The sequence below is a fragment of the Labeo rohita genome, chromosome 21 (genome assembly GCF_022985175.1).
Source record: "Labeo rohita strain BAU-BD-2019 chromosome 21, IGBB_LRoh.1.0, whole genome shotgun sequence".
Classification (NCBI taxonomy): domain Eukaryota; kingdom Metazoa; phylum Chordata; class Actinopteri; order Cypriniformes; family Cyprinidae; genus Labeo; species Labeo rohita.
In genome coordinates, this window is record NC_066889.1 from 7103922 (window position 1) to 7121945 (window position 18024).

Consider the following 18024-nt stretch of genomic DNA (forward strand, 5'->3'; position numbering starts at 1 on the left):
CAAAATCTCAATTTGAAGCCTAACTGTCAGCTACACAATCTGGCATGCTGGAGGCAAAAGCATTTAAGGATTAGTTGGGTTAATCTCTTGGAATGTCCCTATTCCACCTCAAAATCAAAATATATATTAAATTGAAGTATATACAAATAATTAAAAACAAATTTCCATAATACATACACATATACACAATATATATATATATATATATATATATAACAGTGCTGCCTAAAAGTTTGTGAACCCTTTAGAATTTTCCATATTTCTGCATAATTTTGACCAAAACGTTAATCAGATTTCCACACAAGTCCTGAAGTTGACAAAGAGAACCCAGTCAAACAAATGAGATTAAAAATATATAGTTTGTCATTTATTTCTTGAGAAAAATGGTCCAGTGTTAAATATTTGTGAGCTGCAAAAGTATGTGAATCTCTAGGGTTAGCAGTTGATTTTAAGGTGAAATTAGAACATTTGTTCAGATGTGTTGTCAATCGATAGGATGACTATCAGGTGCCAGTGTATTCCCTGTTTTAATTAAAGAACAAGAATCAAGTCTGATCATGAAGAATGGGCTAAACTTCCTACAAGCTGTCGTGCAGGACTGATCAGCGGTTACAAAATATGTTACCTGCAGTTACTCCTTCAGAAAGGGGACACACCAGATACTGAAAGCAAAGATTCACATACATTTGCAACTCGAAAATATTTAACACTGGATCATGTTTCTCAGTAAATAAATGACGAAGTGTATTTTTTTTGTCTCATTTGTTTGATTGGGTTCTCTTTGTCAACTTTCAGAAAATCTGATTATTATTGTTACATTTATGCAAAAATGAAGAAAATTCTAAAGGCTTCACAAACCTCCAAGCAACACTGTGTGTGTGTATATATATATGTATATATATATATATACACACACACACACACACACACACACATATATACACATATATATACACATACACACACATATATTATATATATATATATATTTATATATATATATATATATATACACTGCTCAAAAAAATAAAGGGAACACTTAAACAACACAATGTAACTCTAAGTCAATCACACTTCTGTGAAATCAAACTGCCCACTTAGGAAGCAACACTGATTGACAATCAATTTCACATGCTGTTGTGCAAATGGAATAGACAACGGGTGGAAATTATAGGCAATTAGCAAGACACCCCCAGTAAAGGAGTGGTTCTGCAGGTGGTGACCACAGACCACTTCTCATTTCCTATGCTTTCTGGGTGATGTTTCGGTCACTTTTGAATGCTGGCGGTGCTTTCACTCTAGTGGTAGCATGAGACGGAGTCTACAACCCACACAAGTGGCTCAGGTAGTGCAGCTCATCCAGGATGGCACATCAATGGGAGCTGTGGCAAGAAGGTTTGCTGTGTCTGTCAGCGTAGTGTCCAGAGCATGGAGGCGCTACCAGGAGACAGGCCAGTACATCAGGAGACGTGGAGGAGGCCGTAGGAGGGCAACAACCCAGCAGCAGGACCGCTACCTCCGCCTTTGTGCAAGGAGGAACAGGAGGAGCACTGCCAGAGCGCTGCAAAATGACCTCCAGCAGGCCACAAATGTGCATGTGTCTGCTCAAACGGTCAGAAACAGATTCCATGAGGGTGGTATGAGGGCCCGACGTCCACAGGTGGGGGTTGTGCTTACAGCCCAACACCGTGCAGGACGTTTGGCATTTGCCAGAGAACACCAAGATTGGCAAATTCGCCACTGGCGCCCTGTGCTCTTCACAGATGAAAGCAGGTTCACACTGAGCACGTGACAGAGTCTGGAGACGCCGTGGAGAACGTTCTGCTGCCTGCAACATCCTCCAGCATGACCGGTTTGGCAGTGGGTCAGTAATGGTGTGGGGTAGCATTTCTTTGGAGGGCCGCACAGCCCTCCATGTGCTCGCCAGAGGTAGCCTGACTGCCATTAGGTACCGAGATGAGATCCTCAGACCCCTTGTGAGACCATATCCCGGTGCGGTTGGCCCTGGGTTCCTCCTAATGCAAGACAATGCTAGACCTCATGTGGCTGGAGTGTGTCAGCAGTTCCTGCAAGACGAAGGCATTGATGCTATGGACTGGCCCGCCCGTTCCCCAGACCTGAATCCAACTGAGCACATCTGGGACATCATGTCTCGCTCCATCCACCAATCCCATGTTGCACCACAGACTGTCCAGGAATTGGCGGATGCTTTAGTCCAGGTCTGGGAGGAGATCCCTCAGGAGACCATCCGCCACCTCATCAGGAGCATGCCCAGGCGTTGTAGGGAGGTCATACAGGCACGTGGAGGCCACACACACTACTGAGACTCATTTTGACTTGTTTTAAGGACATTACATCAAAGTTGGATCAGCCTGTAGTGTGTTTTTCCACTTCAATTTTGAGTGTGACTCCAAATCCAGACCTCCATGGGTTAATAAATTTGATTTTCACTGATAATTTTTGTGTGATTTTGTTGTCAGCACATTCAACTATGTAAAGAACAAAGTATTTAATAAGAATATTTCATTCATTCAGATCTAGGATGTGTTATTTTAGTGTTCCCTTTATTTTTTTGAGCAGTGTATATACACACACACACACACACACACACACACACATACATATTTATATGAGAAACATGAACAAGAAACATTCATGTTTAAGCAAAATACAACTTCCTGTTTCTTTCTGTGATTCACCAAGTTGACTTCACATGCAAAGATAAAACATAATATGTAATGTGCTCTTTGTAATACTGAATATAATAATCCTATTAATGACAAGTGAGATATTGTACATTGTAACTAGCAGCAGTAATGCCCACAGTACTCATTTTGGAGAAAAAAAAAAAAAAGTGTTTGTTCATCTCCTTCAATGTCACAACAGTGGCATTATCATGACGCAAGCACTGTGTATTCCTTGCACGACTCAAGTATAAAACCGTTACATCGAATACTCCCTCATTACTAGAGATCCCTGTGCCAGTACTTTCTGGCACATTTGGTGCCAACTCTCAAATGGCAGCTTGGTTTCATACCAACGTCAAAAGCAGGTCCTGAAACTTTTGGAGGCCGCAGGTTCTGCTTAATCCGTCAGATTCCGACTGAGCAGCCAGCAGGAAAAGCTTCCTCTGATCAGCCACTGAGCTCAGGGAGAGAGCCTCATGCAGCTCTGGTACGCTAACAGCATTGGGCTTATCCTGGATGAGGGTATAAAAAGCATTTTAGTTCACATTCATACTGGAACATAAACCAGAAAGCCTAGTACTATATTAAAGCGATAGTCCACCCAAAAATTAATATCCAAATCTGTATGACTTGCTTCTGCTGAAAATATTTTGAAATTTAGATGTTTACTTTTACAATTAAAGTCAACTGGGTTCAGTGTTGTTGTAAACCCCTTTGACTTTGTACGAGTAAAACAGTTGAAACACTCTTCAAAATAGGATGAACTATCAAAATATGTCCCCTTTATTTATATAAGCAGCTTACTGTGAACTATCCCTTTAACTAAAAAAAAAAAAAAAAACAGTGGCTTAAAGATCTAGGAAATCAATATGAAGTCTTTCTGACATTATCAACAGGGTTAAAGATTGAACCAAGAACCTTTGGTTACCTGCTTGTTTCCCAAGACCACAACTGGAAGATCAGTGTCTGCTTTAAGTAATCGATGCAGCTCATCTTTGGCCTGAGGGAGCCGGCCTCTATCAGAGGAGTCCACCACGTACACCAAAACATGTGTTCTCCTTAGGTAATCCACCCAGTACATTCGCAAGTCTTCACCACCTCCAACTGAAGATAATCAAAACAGGAATGAACTGTATGATGTGCTATTACTATAGACACAGATGAACATGCTTTTTTTAAAGTAAGAAATAGTAAATAAGGCATTACCTAAATCATTATTACTTGTAGATCAAGAATTAAATTATCCTACATGAGAAATATGAGCATATCCTTGCGAAATAGAAGTGCACTTAACTGTATTGAATGTGCACTAGTAATGTACTTCAAAAAACTGCACTTACAGATAACAATATTAATTAAATAAAAGGCAATGTAAGTGTACTGAAGAGAATTAACTATGTTTTTTTAATACACTAGATCATGGGTGGCAAACTTTGGTCCTGGAGAGCCACAGCCCTGCAGAGTTCAGCATACCCTAATAAAAACTCACCTGCCTGTAGCTTCCTAGTAACCCTTCAGACCTTGATTAGCTTGTTCAGGTGTGTTTGATTAGGGTTGAACCAAAACTCTGCAGGGCTGCAGCTCTCCAGAACCAGCATTCGCCACCCCCGAACTATACTTTTAAAAAGTGCACTTTGTAATAATGTCAAATTAAAAGTTTTGTATATCAAAATACATTTTTTATCATTATGTTTTAATAACATTCTGTAATGCTTTAGAGAAGTACACTTTTTTTTGTTGACTAACATGCTAAAGTAGGCTTCAAGTAATTAATATCAAGACATAAAGTACTTGATATTAATTTTAACTAATGTGTTATTTGATATTACATTTAAAGTTAATATATTCTAAATGTACTAAATAACAACTTTTTCATTACAAAAGTGTAAATTTAAATGTGACCCTGGACAAAACCATTCATAAGTAGCATGGGTATATTTGTAGCAATAGCCAACAACACACTGTATGGGTATCGATGTATCGATTTTTCTGTTATGCCAAAAATCATTAAGATTTAGTAAAAGTAAAGTAAAAGATAATGTTTCATGAAGACATATAGTAAAAGTTATTACCCTAAATATATCAAAACTTAATTTTTGATTAGGTATATGCATTGCTAAGAACTTTGTCTGGACAACTTTAAAGGTGATTTTCTCAATATTTAGATATTTTCAAATAGTTGTATCTCGGCCAAATATTGTCCTATCCTAAGATTTATACATCAATGGAAAGCTTATTTATTCAGCTTTCAGAGAAAATTTGACCCTTATGACTGGTTTTGTGGTCCATGGTCACAAACATATTTAAATCCAGGACATACAAGTTTCAATAGAAATGACACTGAGGTATATTTTAGTGTACCATAGATTTTTGTCTGTACATTCAGCATAAAACTTCAGCCATATTACAAGACAAAGGTGGCAATAAAATGATATATAAAGATGTAACGATGTACTTAATCCTACTTAAATGCACTTAAAACACTTAGGCCTGGTTTCTCAGACAGGGCTTAGACTAAGCAATAATTAGGCCATAGTTCAATTTGGACATTTAAAAGGGTCATCGGATGCCCATTTTCCACAAGTTGATATGATTCTTTAGAGTCTATAATATACTTTGGTTAAAAATTCTCAATGGGAGTGTAAAACAACACCCTTTTTACCTTGCCAAAATCAGCTCTGCAAAGATCATCCTATTCTGGTTGAGGCTGCTTTAAATGCAAATGAGCTCTGCTCGCCCCGCCCCTCTCTTCTCTCTGTGGAGTGATGAGCTTGTTTACTGTTTACTTCAGCAGCTCCGATGTCGGGAGTAAATGACGACCACTGCGTTCATTATTACATCCAGCAACACAACACCTCAATCGCTCAATTCTTGTCTATTTTACATCCCTGCTCCGGCATCAAAACAATGGAGGTGGGACTGTTACAACTGATCTGTGGTAAGACGCTCATGTCAATCAACTATCGTGGGAGAGGCCTCTGTCGGTGTGACGCCACAACGACAGGCATCTGAGATTGGCTCGATTTGAAAAAGGGAATATTATTTTTACAGATTAATTAAAAACCACCACATGGATTTTTATCATTATAGGGAAGATTTGTACATACACTGCCAACACACATTAATGTTCAAACAACACGTAAAAGTGAACTTAGTATCCGATGACCCCTTTAAGTAATTTTTATAAATGTGCCTTAGAAAAAACATTACTAGTGTGCATCTTGTGACGAAACAAAGGCACTGATATATTTTAAGATCAGTCAGTGCAAGTTTCTTTCAGTTGAATCAGCTCAGACCAGGGGTGCCCAACCCTGTTCCTGGAGATCTACCTAACTGCAGACTTTGGTTCCAGCCCTGCTCCAACACAGTTGTCTGTAATTATCAAGTGCTACCTAAGAGATTACTTAGCTGGTTCAGGTGTGTTTGATCAGGGTTGGAGCTGAACTTTCCAGGATGGTAGTTCTCCAGGAACAGGTTTGGGCACCCCTGTCTTAGACTTACTTTTTAGTCTGGGACTAAGCTTAAGCCTTGTCTGTGAAACTGGGGGTTAATTGCACTAAAAACACTCTTAAGTTGCATTTAATATAAATGTACACTATAATACTGTATATTTTTATTTAATTGTAAATAACATGCAATTAAGTGTCAGAAAACAATACATTCAGTATACACGTAAGTATATTCTTTCTGTAAAAGTTCTAAAATTATGCTAGATTGTACTTTTTCCTCATAAAGGTATGCAAGCGAATAGGGTGGTCTGGCACTGATCCATACTTTCCAAGAAGTCCAGTTGGCATGCAGGTGTGTGTAGGCTGATGAAGTTGAAGCCGCGTGTGGGTCGGCAGCCCCTCCTGGAGCCTGCTCCACTCAGCCCCTGCAGAACGCTGCTCTTACCAGCGCCATCCAACCCAAGAACAAGCACCTGCTTCTCACTGCGCTCCACATCCTCCTAAATATATATGTTTATGGAAGAAAAACTAGTAAGATGAACAACAGAACAGAATTGGATTTAGAGTCTGTTTATCCAGAGTGTGGTGCTGGGATTTTAGCGTAAGCTGGCAGAATTAATTATGCAATTCCATGTACAAATAGTCAGAGTCTTGCCATCATTAATTAGGGTCTTAGTTGTGTAATAACAGACAACCTGACCCGGTTTCTGTTACTTTAAGTACTTTGTTGCACTCTGCATTAAATGTTACCATACTATATTTTGTGGCACATACAGTACAAATATATCTTTGCATTATTGCAACTTCACCTTCATAATTAATAATCCATGTACTTTTGTTCAGAACATTTTGCCTAATTCACTGAAATGAACCGACTCAAATGCAAGCAATCTCATCCAAGATCAATACCTAACTGCTGACAGAAATATTATAGAGCTGAGCATAACTGAATATTTATATTCACTATAGAAATTTCCATGACTTTAAGATATTTATTGATTTCAATGACTGTTCCATTACAATATTTTCGAGTATTCCATGACCTTGGGAATTTTGTGCTCATCTAAATATCGTTTTCTTTTTCTTTTCATATAATAATTACCCGTTTTCAACAGTTTTGGGAGGTCTTTCATGCAGATGGGTATTGCGCTTTTAGTGAGAAATATTAAAAAGCATTACAAATAAACAGAAATGTGATAAATATACACTAAGCCAAGCAGAATTACTTTAATCTATACTATGATTTCTCAAAAAGTACATTTTAAATATTATCTGGAACGCACATGACAGACATACAGCACGTACAGTTTAATTAACCGAGAGTTCCCTTGACGATTGTCTCTACCTATCAGTCACGCACGATAGGCGGTATCATAAAAAGAGAACTATTTCCTTCTTTTTATACTCACCTCTCGGAACGTGTAGTAGTCTGACTCTGGTGTCCATACCCGTCTTTTATAAAAGAGATTGAGTGCGATAAACAGCGCGGTCCCGACCGCAGCCATAGCGGCGCTGAACGCCACGGAGATATGACGCAGTACAACCATGAGCGCACCTGAAGCCAAATGCCGTGTTCGGTGCGGGAGCTGCTCCTTTTGCTCTCCAGTGCACGTGATCCGCCCTGGCTTGTTTTGAAAAGCACGCGCCCAGTTTCCTTATAGCGGGTGACAGGCGAGGGGCGGAGAAACTATCATGTCTTCAGATTACAAATGAAAGATGGTTACATCTTTATTTAGGTTATTATTATTATTATTGTTATTATTATTGATTACAGTTCAACTTGAATTTGCTGTTTATAAATTGTGCTGTACCATGTGTATAACACTAAAACTATAGTTTATTTTTTTGGTTTGAAAACAAATTACAAAACGAACTAACAAAGAAACGGACAAAAAACAAATAAATAAATAAAAAAGGAAAAAAGAAAAGTTCAAACCGACTAATAAGTCATCCTCTCCTGCTCGCCGTTGGAGGGCGTTGTTTAGTTGAAATTTGGGTGACTTCCTCATATTGCCAATATGGCTTGTCATGTTTGTTTATTCTTGATAGAGATTCCCATGCACAGTTTACTACTGCAACTGCCCAAACCTGGCTGTCTTTTTGCACACTTCTTGATGTGCTTTGGTTTCTTTTATGTAGAGAGAAAAGCAATTAACATAAAGCAGCAATAATACCTCGATTATTGATTCGTTAGTAAAGTAACTTTTATTTCTAAATGCTTAGACACAACTATCCTATTATCATACGATAAATGTGACCCTGGACCACAAAACCAGTCATAAGCAGAACGGGTATATTTGTAGCAATAACCAACAATACACATGGGTCAAAATGATCGATTTTTCTTTTATGCCAAAAGTCATTAGGATAAATTCCAAGAAGATATTTTGTAAATTTCCTACCTTAAATATATCAAAATGTAATTTTGATTAGTAATATGCATTGCTAAGAACTTAATTTGGAGAACTTTAGATTTTTTTTGTACCCTCAGATTCCAGATTTTAGGTGTATCTTGGCGAAATATTGTCCTATCCTAATAAACCATACATCAATGGAAAGCTTATTTATTCGGCTTTCAGATAATGTATAAATCAGTATTGTGAATAGTGTGCCCGTTTATGCTATTTTATTATTTTTGTATTATTGATTTATATATATATATATTATATGTGTGTGTGTGTGTGTGTGTGTGTGTGATATGACATTAAAGTATATTTATAAGTATATTTATTTATTATTATTATTATTATTATTATTTTTTTTTAGAAATTCTGCATCATGATTTGTGAGCATTTTATTAAGTGAACTAAAAAATTCAAAACCAACAATTTTTATAAATAAAGAAATAAATTTGAAATTTATTAACTGCTAGCTTACTTCGTGTGCCAACTATTCCAGGGCTTATTCAACCCTTCCAAAAAGTGATAAATGTCATTGGTATCACACATCAATATCATCACACACTGACTATTAAAAATCCACTTAAAAGTTGATCCTTATACCAGGATATGTAATAAATGTCACCAAAACCGCCCATACTTATTAAATAAGAATAAAAAATTCCCATAATTTATAACGTACGAAATTTAAAAACCTCTCTTGGCTTCTAATGATTAATCTGAGGGTGCACTGCTACTAGAAGAGCTACGGCCATCACCTGTATGACGTAATCCATTCCAACCGCAGCATAGCGACCGAGCTTGACTACGGGGGAGAACCGCACACAGCCACTTAAAGGAAAAGACAACATTTGGAAACAAATGAGGAAGAAACGCGCTACTTTTAAAAGAAATTGCTGAAATGCTGTGGAAGCAATATGAGTGCATCGACAAAACGAGAAGATACGACATACGGCTGTGTGGTGTAACTGTTTGCGTTGCCTATATAACGAGCCTTTTGGGCTAACAGGCTAGCACAGTTGTCGCTAAAACATGGTGGGCAGACACTGAGCGAAAAAACCTCTAGACGCGCTCAAATATTTGTGGATAATGCTGGAGAATTAATTCGTGTGCCGTCTTTGCTGCTCGGAGGGAATTTTGTGGACTTTGAAAGTGCTTTTTGGTTTTCTTTTCTCGGAGGAAAACTCTCGCTCACGACCTTTGAAAGTTTCGCGTTCTGACGTTTCGCGCAAGTTAACCATCCATCAGGCTCCGCCAGAAAAAATGATTGATTGATGCACTGCGTACTTGACCGAGAATGCACAAGAAACGAAGAGTTTTTCACCATAAGCGCAACTCTTGCGGCAAAGTTACCAGATTCAGAGCATCACACCGTCATCCATTCATTTAACCGCATTCGCCCGTGAAAACAATGCTCAATATAGGCTGCAGGAACTGAACTGGAATATTGGAAACCGTATCATGGATTATGTGGAATACATATCTGTGTCTAATTGATGGCACTTTCCTTATGCGTTAGGTTTAAGTTTGGACTAGTCCATGCAAAGCAACACATGGTTTGCTTTCAAATCAATTTAGAAGACTTACAGAGAAAATTACATGGAGACTAGTTGGTCATGCCAAGGAAGGAGTTACCATTGCCAGAGGGTTGGGAAGAGGCCCGAGATTTTGACGGGAAGGTCTATTATATAGACCATATTAATCAAACCACCAGTTGGATTGACCCAAGGGATAGGTACGTGATGAGTACTGCACGTTCTGGGAATGCATACTTGCTTACTCAGTATACAGATGCATGCTGAGTTCATTACTCATGTACAGCTGTGATTCAGTGAATCTGTGGTAATTCAAATCCTGTTTGTTTTGTAATACAGTTCACTTCTCAAGTCATATACACATGCCAAAGCACCTAAAATGGATGCATTTTAGGCTCCATTTCAGTGATTTCTTGATGTTGAAATATTGCTGTGTTTATCCAGGAACCCATGATCAGTGCCAGCTTTACCACTTAAGTCCTCTTGGACTTTAACACAAAATCTGTGCAGGAATGCCTAAGATTATATTAGAATGTTTTCAAGCTCCACTGGTTTAAGCTTTGGTATGTTCAGTGACTGCACACAGAGTGTTTTTTTTTTTTTTTCTTTCCTCCTTTTGGTTTTTTACCAATGTAGTAATTTACAGGGTGCACAGAAATGGAAAGGTGATAGCAATCAGACTGCATATTATTCCCTTTTGTGTGGTGCAACAGGTTTGCCTGTAGCCAGGAAACCAAGATGGCAGAAAGTTGTAAACAAGTACCTGGGACACATTCCTTAGCATGAGCGAAGCCCACAGCTGATTCCCTCAAATCCGTTTCACTACGAGTCAAGGTGCAGGACAGGTTCAAAGTGCACCCGAGCTATGCAAACTTTAACAAGAATGGTCAAATAGTTTTCAGTGCATTCCACACTCTTGTTTGGTACAAAAGCTTGGATTTCAATGGATATTCCGTCTAAAAATTGTAATCATTTGCTCACCAACATGGTGTTTGAAATATGTGAATGACTTTATTTTGTGGGACACCAATGAAGATATTTTGAAAAATGTTTGTGTGATAATGATATTATAAATAGCCAGAATGTGACCGAATTTTTGAATGATTTGAAGCTGACTTGTCAGCCCCACTCTTTTTCCATTTAACCCCAATGTAATTTTGTTTATACTGAAATGGTGCAGAAAACTTAACAGAAACAAAAGCTGAGGCGTAACAGACGTTTGCACGCTCATGCCTGCTCGGCTGGTCTTGCTTGCACAGTGTGATGCATCAAAGGCGCTGATTAAAAATGACAAATATTTCAAATCCTGACCCAAAACTGTCAGCAGACCCACCTCCCTCCATACCCCAGCATGCATCTCTCAGATGGCTGGTTCTTACTGCTGAGCAACAGTTAGTTGACAGGGTGTTCTAAAGTTAGTGGCTCTACTTGGTAATGAGCTCCCATTTAACAGCGTTCTTGTGGCAAATGCACAGAGGTGCTGAGGTGTTGCCTGCCCTCCAGACAATAAATAATAATAATAATAATAATAATAATAATAATAATAATAATAATAATAATGAACTGCTTGGAACTGTTAGGAAATTTTGGTTGGGTAGTTTACTTATTGCATCTTCATGTAGTTGTTTTTTTTTGTGTATCTGTGTTTTATTTTTAAATAATTTTACTGGTTCCCTGATATTATCATGCATCATTGTGTACTTATTATTATTATTATTATTATTATTATTATTATTATTATTATTATTATTTATTTATTTTTTTTTAGAAGGAAGTGCTTGCGGGCCTAAATCAGTTTTGTGTTTTGCCATACTGAGGTTATGTTACATGCTGTTTGTTTACATATAAAATTTGTTCCTAATTTTCAGTTCTTGTAATCATGCTGGCCATAGTCATCTTTGAATGGAATAACAAGGTTTCATTTTTCCTGATCGATAATGTAGCCCACGAGCCAAAAGTGCAAACTAAAGTATCAGTAATTGAAAACTGATGCTAAGGGTTACTAATGGTTATGAGTTTTATTTAGCTTTTAGAGCATGGTGCAGTGAACTCCACATGCTCATGACATATAGAAGATGTTGCATCACAGGGTTGAATCTAATCTAAGTCCTGATCCTACTTCTCTCAGTCAACCCTACAATTTTCTTCTTATCTAATTTATTTCTATTGTCCTATATAAACAATATAGGACAATATTTTGTTTTTATGCCTTTTTTATATAATAATAATAATAATAATAATAATACAATATAATATAAAATTAAATGGTAAAAAGTAGCCCATAAAGGGACATGGTGAGGAAAAAAAATTAAATAAAAAAAGAACAGGAAATAAGAAATATTTGAAATTCAGCATTTCTAAGTCAATAATCAAATTTGTGACTAATCAAAGGTCGGATAATATGGATTTGCATTTTATCTCAGCTGAAGTGCTACTGTTAGTGAACGGAGGGTAGACCAAAAGACATTTAATTTCATGTACATTTTTTGACTTTTTACTTAAATTTTTAATTAAAGTGGAAAAATGCTAATAAAAAGCATTATCAGTAGCAGTCACAGACATTTGGATCCACTGCTTATGATAGAATTAGTACGTCAGAATCATCAGATGCCTCATAATTAGTTCTGTTTGTATTTGTAAAGTTGCAAACTTGATGTCTAACCACATAAATGCAGAGAACATTCTTGTGGCTTGCCCTCATGTACCACACTGGGCGGTACTGTTTTGTTTTGCCTCAGTGTGACATGCTGAAAACATGCGCTCAGGTAAATGGAATGTTATCTCGCGCTCTCTGATAGGAGACCGACCGTCTTCGGGGTGTAGCAGCGCGCTTTTATTGTCGGACCTTGAGCGCGGTGCGCTGCTAGTTGGAGCCTCATAAATGACTCGGGAATTTATGGAGTGCGCTGAATGAAAGTGTCTGACTCATCAGTTAGCTATGTCCTGTGTTTGCACTCGACTGTGCGCTTTGTCATTTTGCATTAGACCATGGGTCCTGAGTCTTTGACTTCATAGGGTTTGCTAGAGCTTCAAGAAAAGAACAGGAGACCTTTCTGCAATTCTTGTTTCACATAAATTTTAAAAAGCAGGTTATTGCACCATATTCATTCCGTTCCTTCCTAATCATTCTAATGCGCAAATCTCAACAGCATGCTTTGGGATTTTGAGCTTTTGAGTTCCCTTGGCTCTTGTCCATTTCAAGATCTCAGATACACAGGCTTAAGCTCAGAGATTAATGTCACCCATTCAGATGAGATGTCAATGAGTCTGGAGAATTATGGGATGAGAAAAAGATGAGTGTTTTTCACTGCAGCCGTGTTCTTTGTTGTGTCGCACAAGTTTCTTTTCTCCAAGTTAAATTTAGAACGGGCCAGTGGGGGTCTCTCATCACAGTTTCATTATTCATAACATGAAAAAGGAGCTAGTTCAGTTTCACCCTCTTTGAAAGTCTTGAATCGACAGGGGAAGGCAACAGCATGCGCTCACTTACTGCAGACAAATGCAAGATGATTAGAATGAAACTGCTTGCCTTGGAACTGAATATATAAATTCCAAGCCGTTCCAAATATATAATATACAATATTAAGATAAAAGTATCTCTTAGAAAGAGTATAAAGGCTATTTAGTATGTAAGTAGTTAAATGTTAGTGGTCCATAGTTCTTGTGATGACTAGGACACCTGTAAGAAGAAGAGAAATGATATGTCCACTAAAAACCATTTGACACTAGTTGGTTAAAAGTTATTGCAAAAATGGCGCCGAAAAGTAAAGTTATTTCTGAGAAAATTTGTTTGCAGATGCCACTTGGTTTGATATTTTGTTTCTTATGCAATACATTTATGTGTTGCGTGTGGCTTAATGTGACTTATTTTTGTGGAAAATGGTTTAATCCTTTAAATATGCTGCACAAATCAGATTTAATGTGGAATGTTCCTGATAATCTGAGAAGCACAGAGCTGAATTCATTGCGTAACCTTGCTGCTGTGCGTAACATCAGAACATACTCCTCTCAAATCCTGAAAGTGGAAGTATTTGAAAATGGCAAATATGGGATTCATGTGCTGCACAGAAACAATGCCCAAACGCACACTTAAATTTTTTGTGGTGGTTAAAAAACTCATAATGGTTTAAGAATATCTATCTATCTATCTAATAAATATCTCTCTCTCTCTCTCTCTCTCTATAGATTATATATATATATATATATATATATATATATATATATATATATATATATATATATATATATATATAGCTACATCTGACAAACCAAATGACAGTTCTGTCATTAATTACTCACCCTCATGTCGTTCCAAACCAGTAAGACCTTCGCTCATCTTCAAAGCCCAAATTAAGATATTTTTGATGACAATACAACAGAAACATTCCCAGGCCCAGAAGGGTAGTAAGGACACCCTGAAAATATTCCATGTGACATCAGTGGCTCAACATAATGTTATGAAGGTACAAAATATTTTTTGTGTACAAAGAAAACAAAAATAACAACAACTTCTCTTCTGGATCAGTCTCTGCTGTCATTCAAGAGAGTACCACGACACATCCTTTTCCTTTGCTTGTAAACAAGGCACAGTGCATGCGTCTTCTACATCAGAACTGCGGCTCTTGCGTTAGCAGCATCGCACACATACATTGTGGTACTCTTGTGATTGGAGGCAGAGACTATTCTCGTATTCTTACTACTACTACTACTACTACTACTACTACTATTCTTCTATGAGCTATTCTCGTAGCTGCATAACATTATGGTAAAATGTCACATGGACTATTTTAACAATGTCCTTACGACCTTTCATGAACCTGGGAATGTTTCGTTTGCGTTGCTGTCTATGCAGGGTCAGAAAACTCTCGGATTTCGTCAACAACATCTTAATTTTTGTTCAGAAGATGAACAAATGTCTTACGGGTTTGGAACGACGTGAGGGTGAGTAATTACTGACAGAATTACATTTTTTTTTTGGTGAACTATTCCTTTAAAGGAGAAGTTCACTTCCTGACCAAAAATGTACATAATAATTTACTCACCCCCTTGTCATCCAGGATGTTCGTGTCTTTCTCTTTTCAGTGGTAAAGAAATTTTTTCTTGAGGAAAACATTTCAGGAATGTTCTCCAAATAGTGGACTTCTATGGTGTCCGTGAAACGATCAGTTATTTTCTTAAAAACAAAAAAGGACAATTTATATACGTTTATATGTACAATTTAATATAAATGTACAGTTTATATACTTTTTAACCTCAAATGTTCGTCTTGTCTAGCTCTGCGATGCGCATGCGAACTCTGTGTAATCCGGGTCAATACAGTTAGGGTATGTCGAAAAACTCCCATCTCATTTACTCTTCAAACTTCAAAATCGTCCTACATTCATCGTCTACATCGCCGTTTTACCTTTTTTTTTGTAAGAGTGTTTGACCCTCCTTGCGCATTCACTTTGCAAACACTGGGTTGGTACTTCTGCAGCGATATAGGACAAATTTGAAGTTGGAAGAGAAAATGAGGTGGGAGTTTTTCAACATACCCTAACTGTATTGACGAGTTCGCATGCGCGTCGCAGAGCTAGAAAAGACAAGCATTTGAGGTAAAAAAAAAAAAAAAAAGTATATAAATTGAACATTTATATTAAATTGTACATATAAACGTATATAAATTGTACTTTTTTTTTTTTTTTTTTTTTGGAAAATAACTGATCGTTTCACGGACACCATAGAATTCCACTATATGGAGAAAAATCCTGAAATGTTTTCCTTAAGAAACATAATTTCTTTATGACTAAAGAAAGAAAGACACAAACATATTGGATGACAAGGAGGTGAGTAAACTATCTGTAAATTTTTGTTCTGGAAGTGAACCTCTCCTTTAAACCACACTTGATCAGCTCAAGGTGAACTGGTCAACAGAATTGATGAATTGATAAACAGGTAAATCTTACAAATACTGTCAAGAAAGAAATGTTGCAAGAAGTTGTCTCATTACTGTACCATACCCTTCAAACGTTTGGCATATTAAATTGATCAAAAGTGACAGTAAAGACATTTATAATGCTACAAATAAATGCTGCCTGATCAAACGTTCTTTTTATCAAAGAAAACTGAAAAAATGGATCACTGTTTCTACAAATTAATCAGCACAGTTTCCAAAAAGGATACATTTTCAGGGATTGTGCAGTGCAATAACTATTTTATAGAAATTATGCATCATAATTGAACAATGTAATTTATTTTTGTATTTATTAGGAGTAAGACATTTTGAATGATGATTTCAGTGGGTGCATGGAGTCAGGAGTATAGTAGGTAATTTAGATTAATAAAAATGTTTTTTTTTTTTTTTTCAATCCAATGCTTAAAGGGGTCATCGGATGCTAAGTTCACTTTTTCATGTTGTTGGAACATTAATGTGTGTTGGCAGTGTATGTACAAATCTACCCTATAATGATAAAAATCCATGCAGTGGTTTTTAATTAATTTGTAAAAATAATATCCCCTTTTTCAAATCGAGCTGTTCTCAAGATGCCTGTCGGTGTGGCGTCACACCGACAGAGGCCGCTCCCACTATAGTTGATTGACATGAGCTCTTACCTTAGACCAGCTGTCACAGTCCAGTTACTTATCTTGTTTTGATGCCAGAACAGGGATGTAAGTTAGACAAGAATATCTCAGATTGAGCGATTGGGGCGTTGTGTTGCTGGATGTAATAATGAACATAGTGGTCGTCATTTACTCCCGACATCTGAGCCGCTGAAGATGCAGTAGATTACGTTTGTTTGTGAATGGAATGCGCCTCCCGATCTACATATATCCATCTATGTTCGCGCGAATCATTCATGATCCAGCTTCACTTACAGCAGAAGTGTGTATAAGTGTTTATGAATATTTTCGATCACCTTTCCTTATGTGGTAGTTAGGAAGTTTAGCAGCTAAACGTGGCTAAAGTAAACAAGATCGTCTTTCCACAGAGAGAAGAGAGGGGTGGGGTGAGCAGAGCTCATTTGCATTTAAAGGAACAACCCCTTAGAATGAGATGATTTTTGCAGAGCTGATTTTGGCAAGGTAAAAAGGGTGTTGTTTTACAAAACCATTGAGAATTTTTAATCAAAGCATATTAGAGACATTTTGCATTAAGACCCTAACGTATCATATCAGCTTGTGGAAAATGGGCATCCGATGACCCCTTTAAAGCTTTGTTTTGTTCACAATATTGTTACCTGATGCCATTGGTTAGCATCCTGATTAGCATCCTTCTATCAGGTCAGTGATAAACCTCCTATCCTAGGCTCTTTACATTTACTCTAAAATCTCAACAAGCTCTTTCTTTTTAATTGATTAGTCTAGCTAGCGAGTGCCAGCAGAACTCTCCACTGAAGTTCAGCCAGACTACTTTGCTAGCATTAGCGAACGCCTGCTAATAAAAGTTTTAGCGTCGCTGTTTTTGGCCAAGTGAGTGTCCCCATTGCTCGATGGTGATCCAAAGCGCTAGGCTTGGAGAGCCACAGTGTGTTGCCTCAGAAACCTCCAGGCGATGGGTCAGCAGGACCTGTGGAATGCCCGGCTTGGGTTTCCGGCTATTGTGCTCGGCCAGCACACTGGAGGTGAATAGCCCGACATTCCTCTGATGCCCCTCCCCCCCGCACACATGCTTGTGCCACGCTCAAACTCTCAGTGATGTACTGAAGTGACATCCCACAGAAATTAGGCATGAAGGGTGGAGGTCCCACATCACATTGTCTGTCTTATGATTGTTCCATCCATTGACTGACAGTTGGATTTCTTATTTGATTTTGCAGGCAGACTAAGCCTCTGACAAGATTCCGAGCAGGAAGAACTACTGTAGGAACCTGAAAATGTAGGTCATGCAGAGATGAGCTGCCTGTGGGATGGGATGGATCTAACTAGCCCCTTTCATTTTATTCCACCTGCAACAGCGTAGGCTAGTAGCCGACCC

General features: G+C 37.7%; 1 protein-coding gene across 1 annotated transcript; it reads right to left on the bottom strand.

Moving 5' to 3' along the window:
• Window positions 1–2843: 2843 nt before the first annotated feature.
• Window positions 2844–7774, bottom strand: arl10 (ADP-ribosylation factor-like 10). The gene is made up of 4 exons (XM_051092616.1): window positions 7546–7774; window positions 6462–6636; window positions 3616–3791; window positions 2844–3199 (listed from the first exon to the last, which is right to left on the bottom strand). The coding sequence occupies exons 1-4, from the start codon at window positions 7681–7683 to the stop codon at window positions 3032–3034; spliced, it is 657 nt and encodes a 218-aa protein (XP_050948573.1). The 5' UTR covers window positions 7684–7774; the 3' UTR covers window positions 2844–3031.
• Window positions 7775–18024: the final 10250 nt, after the last annotated feature.